At 46.2% G+C, this 9,563-nt stretch overlaps 1 protein-coding gene across 1 annotated transcript in view; it reads right to left on the bottom strand.

Moving 5' to 3' along the window:
- Positions 1 to 338: 338 nt before the first annotated feature.
- MTOR (mechanistic target of rapamycin kinase) overlaps positions 339 to 9,563 on the bottom strand; it is a 51,481-nt gene continuing 42,256 nt past the window's right edge. The window contains exons 40-51 of the mRNA XM_083375552.1: positions 9,358 to 9,493; positions 8,093 to 8,240; positions 7,784 to 7,906; positions 7,078 to 7,160; positions 6,737 to 6,809; positions 5,487 to 5,561; positions 4,570 to 4,705; positions 3,826 to 3,891; positions 3,323 to 3,403; positions 2,602 to 2,682; positions 1,951 to 2,056; positions 339 to 806 (exon numbers count right to left, since the gene is read on the bottom strand). Of these exons, the coding sequence (XP_083231678.1) occupies positions 791 to 806; positions 1,951 to 2,056; positions 2,602 to 2,682; positions 3,323 to 3,403; positions 3,826 to 3,891; positions 4,570 to 4,705; positions 5,487 to 5,561; positions 6,737 to 6,809; positions 7,078 to 7,160; positions 7,784 to 7,906; positions 8,093 to 8,240; positions 9,358 to 9,493 (1,124 nt within the window). The 3' untranslated portion in view covers positions 339 to 790. The remainder of the gene's footprint in view (positions 807 to 1,950; positions 2,057 to 2,601; positions 2,683 to 3,322; positions 3,404 to 3,825; positions 3,892 to 4,569; positions 4,706 to 5,486; positions 5,562 to 6,736; positions 6,810 to 7,077; positions 7,161 to 7,783; positions 7,907 to 8,092; positions 8,241 to 9,357; positions 9,494 to 9,563) is intronic.

Genomic DNA, 9,563 nt, shown 5'->3' with positions numbered 1-9,563 from the left:
CCAGACCGTACAACACGATGGACTTTATTGGTCACAATATATATATATATATATATATGTATTAGGCCAGCACGAGGCATCGAAACACAAAACTGATTTGCGCAGTTTGCTTGCAATGTCTTTCATTGGGAAAACCATTTGCCTTCCAAAGCTTTTGAACATCTCAACGGCTACTATTTTTGGTCTCCCCCAAGTGCACACGGAATAAGGACACAGTCAAAGGTAGTGAGGAAACGGGTGGATATTCTACCACAGGCTGAATTCTCTGTTGCCTCTGAAATGATGTTAATTCTTCCATCCTTGCCAATGTTGTAACGTTCGATGTTAGGACTTTTTACTGTCCCTTCATTTTCCGGGCTGTTAGGACAACGGCTAATAACGGCTAATAAAAATCTTCTGCAAGGCTCCTTATTCCCCGCCGGCTCCTCGCCGCAGCGACAACTGCCGCTCCGTGCAACCTTCAAAACAAGCTCCAAATGTGGCTTCGCAAACTTCAACTGCGGTCTGGCTGATTCGTAGGCGTTCGGCATTTTCTCACACCTAAAGCCAGGCGATCTGGGGCCCGGAAATAGCTCGACATTACGTGGCCATGTCTTGGAGGACGTGTCTTGTAAAGGGAGCCTTCGTTTTTTTTCCCCCTCCTCCACAGCTCCCGAAGTTTGAGAAAACCTTTTTTTTTTCCCTCCACCCTCCATCCATCTTTACTCCCCGTCGCTTCTGGGAAAGATTCCCCCGGGGATCCCAGAGCCTAGAGAGGGAGCCAGGAAAAGGGTTGGAGACGAGTCTTCTGCTACCAGAAAGGGCACCTGGAGGAGAAGAGACCGGTCATCAAGCAGTGGAACAACTTGGCCGGGAGTTCCTACACAACTGGGACAGCTTTACTTTTGAATTTAGAAAGATGAGCTTTCCTTGGGGATTTGTGAGAAAAGTATGGCATAAGTGGGGAAAGGGAGGGAAGGAAGGAAAGGTGGGAATGGGAAGTAAGTAAGTAAGTAAAGGAAGGAGATAGAAATGGAAGGAAGGAGATGGGAATAGGAAGGATGGGGATGGGAAGGAAGGAAGGAAGGAAAGAACGAAGGAAGGAAGGAAGGAAAGAAGGAAGGAGATAGGAAAGGAAGGAAGGAGATGGGAATAGGAAGGAAGGAAACGAAACTATCCCACTGTCAGCTCATAAAGCTTGGATAGGAGAGATGCAGCCATGACGGAAGGAAGGAAGGAAGATTATATAGGGGGTTTTTGGCACTCAAAAATTCTTTTGGATCTCCAACACTGAAAAAGAAGTGAAATATCTTCCCTCGTGCAGCTGGTAATGAACCGTGCGATCGGTTATGACCTGCCAATGACGGAGAGATGGCTTTAACCGGGACGCGTGTGCAGGACCAAGCCTTCTGCAGCAAGGCTGGCTGATCGGATGCCTCCTCTCCAAGGAGAGGCGGTCACATCCTGCTCCTTCCTAGGTGACATTTATGGGCCGTCTTCCCAGCCAGGTCACCGGCCTATATTTTACAGCTAAACAGGAGGCTGCTGTGGCTCCTAAGACCCGCAGGTGGCTTTTCCCGCTACTATCCGGCTGACGCTGTTAAAGAGGGGCGGAAAAGTCCTTTGGGAGGAAGGTCCAGAAAGGCCTCCCTTAAGCTGGGTTCCAATCGGTTTATGTTTCAAGAAATAAAACGGGACTGCCGGCTCCTACTGCAAATCCACCTCTGCGTTTCCGCGCTCCACAAAACGTAGGAAACTTTGAATGAATTGAGCAACGCTCTTGGCCCCGACCGGCTCGGCATAAGGCAAGGCCAGGTCACTTCACGTAACCCATCAGGCTAGAAGCTGATTAGAATAACAGAGGAGTCCTCTGAGGAGATCCTGTACTATCCAGAACTCGGTGCTCTCCACGGGCGAGGCCCCGGGGTCCTTGCCGAGGCTCAGCGGAAAAACCGCCCCCCCCACACTCACCATCCGATGTAGCACTGGCAAAGGTTCTCATGGGAGGTGGCCTGCTTGATCAGCAGTTCCACCTGGGTGGGCACGTCCAGGGTTTCGTCGTGGGAGAAGTCTCGTCCTTGGCGAGGGAAGAACAAGAGAAGCGTTGGAGAGGGCGGGCCTTTCTCGGCAAAGACAGGCCGAACCGGAGCAACGCTAGCGGCTAGTAACTATTCTGTCAAAGTGGTCTTCCTGTTCTGGATGAAGGATTTTTCGCCCCTTCCGGAACTCGCTCTTTGCCCTCAAGTCTTGGCTGACTCCCTCATTTGCTGCTCTGATCTCACATTGTCTTAAGTCGGGGGTCCCCAACCCCACCCCAGTCCGTGGACCAGCACAGGGCCACGCGGCATGCCAGCAACCGGTCCGGGCAAACAAGCAAAGCTCCATCCGTGGGATGCAGGCAGCACACAAAACCACGCACCTTCCGATCCGTGGGGGAAAAAAATCCCCTCTCCACGGAAACGGACCCTGGTGCCCCAAAGGTTGGGGGGGGCGCTCTGATCTAAGTGCAACTATTTCTGACTTTTGTCTGCTCCCCCCCGCTTTCCACTTCCAGGGATGAGAGCTAAAGATTGCAAATTCTTGGCGACAGGATCTTCTGGAAGTGACGCGGGATTTACTGACCTGTGAGTTTATCCCGGACTCTGTTGATAATCTGAATAGCTTTCTTATTTAGGGCTTCTGGTTTCACGAGGCCGTCCCCGACTGAAAAAGGAAAAAAAAAAAAGTGAGCCACGGATAAATCGGAAGATATCTGAGCAATCCGTCTGCAGTTACCTATTTTGCATCGTGGCTAGAATTCTTAACAAGTCTGTTTTTTCTAGATTCTGGTGAAGAGAGGAAATGGTCCTATTCCATAACAAGGTCCAGTTCTGAGCATCCCAACCTTGTATATTATCAAAGCAGAGAGGCACCAGATTAATTTTCTTTGAAAGATAAGGTTTGGGGGGGGATCCTTGAATCTTTTGAACTGTAGGCCAAAGTGGGTCAGGAGGCTTTTGGTGATTGTGACTATGACAATATTGTGGGTTTTTTTTTCCTTTTAACATTAGTTTACTGAAAGGAACTGCAACAGTAAATTGAGGACAGAATAAGATGCTTGTACGTGAGAGAGACAGCGGGAGAAAACTGCCGCCACGAAACCTCCTGGTGGCCCTTAACGCAGGTCAACTTTATAAAGCCTGATCATTCACCTGATTATTGTAAGTTGTTTTGTGTTGTACATTTCGAAGCCGAGCCTCCGTTTTAGAGGCGTAAAGCTATTTTTTTAAAAAAATTAAAAAATAAATATATATATATATATGTCTGGCGTCTTAACCGGAAAAGACAAGGTCTCTAAACTTACTGAAGGAATGGATAGATTCGGGCACTGTTGATCCAGCTTTCTTGTGGGCTGTTTCACCCAGTTCCACGCTGTCCAGCATTTCTTTAAAAAAAATAATAATAATAATAAAAAAGGAGGGAAGCGGTTAGGTAAAACCGTCGTGTTCTGCTCCTGACTTTTCTCGCGCTGACACACGTAAGATGGATCCCAGCAGCCAAAGAGATTTAGGCTGCTTGGGAGAAAGAGGGAAGGTTTTAAGTGCTGGTCCGGACGTGTTCCAAGATGGTAAAAAGAGGGAGGGGTATTTTAAGGGGAAGCAAACGAAATCTGTTCTGCAACCAAGAAAAGCCCCCCCGTGGGGCTCCAAGGGCCCACCCTCCCTCCCCTTTCAACAGGGAGGGAAAGGTCCAATGTCGAGGGGTCAAAAAGCTTTGCACAGAGGAAGGAGAGCGACTTGAGCGTTGTCCCCATTCAAGGAGGAAGCGAGGTAGAGTAAAAGAAGAGGACGCTTTGTCCGTGCTCACCGACTGACTGACAAGCAGAGTACGAATCCGTGCGGGTCCGAGACCGTTTGTTACCTTTGGTGTTGGCTGCAAAGAAAGAAAGAGGGTCTTTCCAGGTCCCTGACACACGCACACACACACACAACAGGAGCACGTGAAAGCAACAACCGCTTATCGTAGGAGCCGACTAGTTCTGGAGGAGCGTTTGGGTAAACCCCAAGGAGCTTCTCTTGGTTTTATCTCCAAAGGCACCAACCTTCTGCTAAACAACCACCCAGCTATCGAGCTTTCTGTACGTAAACCGACACCGTTAAAGAGGAGGGCCCCGTTAAGTTCTAGCCAATCAGGTAACCCCTTTTTCCGATTAACAGAACTGGATCGGAAGGCAAAAGCTTTCCTAAGCTATTAGTGCCCACCTGGCCAAGGAGCCCCCCCCCCGCCACCCCCGCATTCAGATGTTGTAGGGGCTTCACCGCTGGAGATTTCCAAGAAGAGCCTGGACAGCCCATATCAGCTCTCCTGCTTGAGCAGGGGGTTGGACTAGAAGACCTCCAGGGGTCCCTTCCAGCTCTATTCTGGTGGACTGAAGTGAGTGGCAACTCGCAAAAGCTTTTAACTCAATCAGATTCTTGGTTTTTAGACTAATCGGTATTTTAGGGTGATTTTGGGGTGTGTGTGTGTGTGTGTGTTTCTGCCTGGGAGAGAGAGAGAGAGGGCGGGGGGGTTGTCCTCCAGCCACAGTCTTCCTCTTTCAGGCCAACGTACTGTCCATCAGCCTCCAGTTGAGCAGGGGATCGTACACGAAGGCTTCCAATACAGCCATGACGCTGTCCTTGTGCTCTCGTAAGACCTCCATCACGGTGTGGCAAGTGATGCGGTAGTTCCCATCCAGGCCAGTCACCTAAGTGGGAGGGAAGGAAAAGGTGGGGAGGCCCATTCAAAGGGGGTCTGATCCAAAAAAAACCCTCTGAGTCGTGGAGGTCTGGAAGGCCAGGAAGGCTTTGCAAGCATCCTGGTGGGCAAAAGGTGCGCAGGGCCTGGCTTCATGGAGGCGGGACGTCCCTCTTCCGACTGGCCAAACCCGTGGTGCTAATCAGGACTTCCGCTGCTTCCTGACCAGCCATGATGGTGGTGTTAAGTCCTAGCGACTTTTTCCTGGAGTGTCTGGAATGCCTTGTGAGGTGGCGGGAATTTGAACAGCAACGTGACCCCGTCAAAACAGGGGAGGATGGGGGAGAAACAACGTTTAAAAACACATCAAGCAATTGTTGGAAATGCAAACCAAAAACCGGGCGCTTATTCCCTATCTTTGGTGGACATGCCCTAAAGCCAAAAGATTCCGGTGAAGAATACGTCCGTGGTTAAAGAAAATGACGGGGGGGGGGGGGGAAACATAGAGTGTTGAAGCCAGAATTATTTTTTTGTAGGCGTAATTGGAGGAAACTACGAGAAAAGAGCATCCGTGTTTAATTTTACATACGTTAACTGCAGCAAGAATTGTATTCGCTCGATATTGGGAAAATGGAAGATTTACCAACGGAGGAAGCGTTTAATTTAAAAAAAATATTTTTTTTTAAAGAGTGTGCAGAAATGGATAGACTGACATTGTAAATGAAAGAAAAAGAAGAGTCCAGTTTACTTTAGAACACGGGATGCTTCGAACGTTGCGGGATCTGGCTTACCTCCATGGCGTTGGTCAACATCCGAGTTAGCCTGAACGGGATCTTCTCCGGGAATTTCTCTCTGGTCATTGCCACCTAAAAAAAAATCCAGGCAAAGAAATGAACGGAGGTTTCCCAAAGTAGGGAATGGCGAGTGCTGAAAGGTATTCAAGACTGTGGTTCAGGTTCCTGAGGTTTTAAGTTGCTCAAATGATAGTGACGAGCAAAATGATGCCAGAACGGCTGCTAGAATTGGGTACGTTTAGTTTAGGGACGACGTGATAGCAATATCCAATATCTCAGGGGCTGCCCCAAAGAAGAGGGAGTCAAGCTGTTCTCCAAAGCGCCAGAAGGCAGGACAAGAAGCGACGGAGGGAAACTGATCAAGGAGAGAAGCAACCTGGAATTAAGGAGAAACTTCCTTAACAGGGAGGACAATTAACCAGTGGAACTGCTTGCCACCAGAAGTTGTGGGTGTTCCAACACTGGAAGTTTTTTTTTTAATTGAAAAGTTTTAAAATACATTTTAAAAAACATAAACTCCCTCCCTCCCCCTCCCCCCCCCCGACTTCCCAGAGCTGAATACAGGGTATAAACTTTAACCAACTTAAGCTAAAATATGCTAACCAACTAAAAAAGACACTTTAAATTCTATCGCGCCTTAACTCCTCTTAACATAACCAAATAACTAAATAATAATAACTAATTAATAACACATCATATAATACTAATACTTATTCATATACTAAATGAAACTTTCTACTCCCATATTTATTCTGAATATAATCGATCCATCTTCTCCATTCCAAAACCTATCTCTGCTGCAATTGTTCTTTCAAATATGCTGAAATCTTTTGCCATTTCTGCCAGGTTTGAAACTTTTAAAGTCCACTCTTCTATAGTAGGCAGTCAACACTGGAAGTTTTTAAGCAGAGACTGGACAGCCCTTGGTCTGAAATGGTACAGGGTTTATCTGCCTGAGCAGGGGGTTGGACTAGATGACCTCCAGGGTCCCTTCCAGCTCTGTCATTCTGTTCTGCCTGATTTTCTACTCAACGTCTTTCCTGATCTTCATTCCTCTTGGGATTCCGCCCCTACTTTCCCGCAGCAGAAAACCTTGGAAGGACCCACGTTTAAGTGAACATTAAAAGAGAGAAAGAGACAGATCAGCCCTGAGTGGGTACGAAATGAGGACAGATTTTTTCCCCCTGTCTTTATCTTAGCTTCCGCCGAGTGCTTCGTTTCCCAAAAAGCAAATCCCACCAGCTTACCTCGAAGCAATCTCCAAAGTCGATGTGCAGGATTTTGCCACTCAGCCGGTCCAGCATAAGGTTGGAGGGATGCCTGTTTAAAGGAACCACGCTATTTACTGGACAGTTCGTGCCAGGAACTCGGAATATCACATCCTATAATTAACACCCCCCCCCCGCCCCCCCCAAACGATCACATAAAGCTTAATTCTGCTCGGCGCAGTTCTTCCAATTCCCTTCTCTTTCCAAACTTAGCTTACTGCTGTTAATTACGATTTATTGACAGCTGGGGTCTGTGAAGAGGGAAGGGATTGTGAACAGTTTTTTTTATTCTTTAGGGAAATAAATTTAGTTTCACTTGCCTGTCGCCAAGACCCAAAATGTAGCCAACCATTGACATCACAGCTAACGAACGGGTGTAATTGGTTCTTCGGTCAAACCACACCTGTGGAAAACAAATATATCAAAAAGTGGGGCATTTATGCCCAGTTGGGACTATCTATCTATCTATCTATCTATCTATCTATCTATCTATCTATCTATCTATCTATCTATCTATCTCCCACATCTGTCTGTCTGTGACTGTCTGTCTCTATCTCTTTATCTATCTCTCTATCTCTCTATCTCTCTATCTCTCTCTCTATCTATCTATCTATCTATCTATCATCTATCTCCCACGTCTGTCTGTCTGTGTGTCTGTGTCTGTCTGTCTGTCTCTCTATCTCTCTATCATCTATCTATCTATCTATCTATCTATCTATCTATCATCTATCTATCTATCTATCTATCTATCTATCTATCTATCTATCTATCTATCTATCCATCCATCCATCTATCTATCATCTCTCTCTCTCTCTCTCTCTCTCTTTCTTTCTCTTTCTCTCTCTCTCTCTTTCTTTAGAAAAAAATGTGGAACAGCAGCCATTTCAGCTCTTAACACAGATATTTGAAAATGGGAAGTAACCACGGAGTGGAGCGTTTTATCCATGTGACAATTTATTCCATGTTCTGCTCTAATCCTGACTGGAGGAAAAAGAAGGACCAGGAATGGTGGTTTATTTTTTTTACCTCTGAGCTAGGACTCTTGAGCCACAGAAGCTTGGCCAGGTCATCCCCAGCTGTATTGTTGACCGCATGTTCAAACACTTCCACCTTTTGCATTAGGGTGAGGTGGTCGTAATCGGGAGCCATCTAAGAACAATTCAGATTAACGACATCCGTCAGCCATTAATATCCTTTTCAGGGAAGAGGAAAAGGTTCAACAGGTAGGGACCAACCGCGTGGGACTTATCCAGCCGTGTTTCCTTAACCTGAGATTCAGGGACAGGATAACAGAGTTGGCGAAACTCCTAAAGGTTGCGCAAGGTCGTAGCTCACCCTCAGCATGATGCGGTGCTCGATGTTGAGAAGGATCTTCTTCTTCTCCCGGTAGTCTCGAATGAGCGCGTGCAGAGTGTCGCAGTGAGGCACCCAGCCTATGAGCCCGGAGTTGGTGGAAAGAGGGATCACCGCATAGCGCTGGATGCTACAGGAGGAGAAAGGAGAAGAAGGCTGGGCTTTGTGCTCACAGACAAATGGGATTGAAAAAAACGAGGGTCACAGACACATGGAGGCCGAAGTACATGCTCTCCGAATGGCTTCACACAAATCTGTTGGCTTAGCTGAAGCAGCCTGTTATCATGGCCAACGGAGCACCACGCGAGGTCTCTGCATGCCTTTGGCATCTCCGTGCTGCTTCCTCCCATCCTTATAATGGGATTCCAAAACTTATCGCAGCATTCAAAACATTCTTGAAGGCTTGTCTCATCCCGGACATTCTTTTTTTTGAACTATTACCACCTAGCAGACGGTACAGGATAGAATATGAAGGATGCGTGTATATGATGTACATTTTTATTTGTGCTTTTTACTTCTGTGTAGTGTGCACTGTGGACAGCACTTAATTTCGTTGTGAGATACACAATCACAATAATGATATTCTATTCTATTCTATTCTATTCTATTCTATTCTATTCTATTCTATTCTATTCTATTATTCTATTCTATTCCATTCCATTCCATTCCATTCCATTCCATTCCATTCTACAATCTGTCTATTCTATTCTATTCTATTCTATTCTATTCTATTCTATTCTATTCTATTCTATTCTATTCTACAATCTGTCTATTCTATTCGTATTCTATTTTATTCTAATTCTAATTCTATTTTATTCTATTCTATTCTACAATCTGTCTATTCTATTCTATTCTATTCTTCTATTCTATTCTATTCTATTCTATTCTATTCTATTCTATTCTATTCTATTCTATTCTTATTCTATTCTACTCTATTCTACAATCTGTCTTGTCTATTCTATTCTATTCTATTCTATTCTATTCTATTCTATTCTATTCTATTCTACTCTACTCTACTCTACTCTACTCTACTCTACTCTACTCTACTCTACTCTAATTTCTATTCAAGAAGGCATCTAGTAAAGTTACGGCAACCCCGTCAAAGGTCTCTCCTCTCCATTACAACACCACTTCCTCCAAAGTGTTGCATTTCTAATTTCTCCTCCCTTTTGTGCCCACGGAGACCTCACCACCCATCTTTCCTAACAAGCCACTTATGCTGGCTGGGATGAAGGCAGAGGGGGCACCTGAGGTTTTTCCGGAGAGACGTGGGGTCGTTGGCCAGGAGCGTGTTGACGAGGCCGAAGAGCTGCATCACTCGCTCATCCTGGCGAAGGTCCTCGTGCCCTTTCAGAAGAAACACAAACTCGTGCCCGTTGCTTCCTGTGGAAGGGAAAAAAAAAAAGATCTCTTCAGGTGTGGGGAACCTGCGTGAAGAAGCCAAGAGAGGACT

Source organism: Vipera ursinii (genome assembly GCF_947247035.1).
Source record: "Vipera ursinii genome assembly, chromosome: 17".
Taxonomy (NCBI): domain Eukaryota; kingdom Metazoa; phylum Chordata; class Lepidosauria; order Squamata; family Viperidae; genus Vipera; species Vipera ursinii.
Note: the sequence above shows the minus strand (reverse complement) of the source record. Positions and strands in the feature narration are given on the sequence as shown.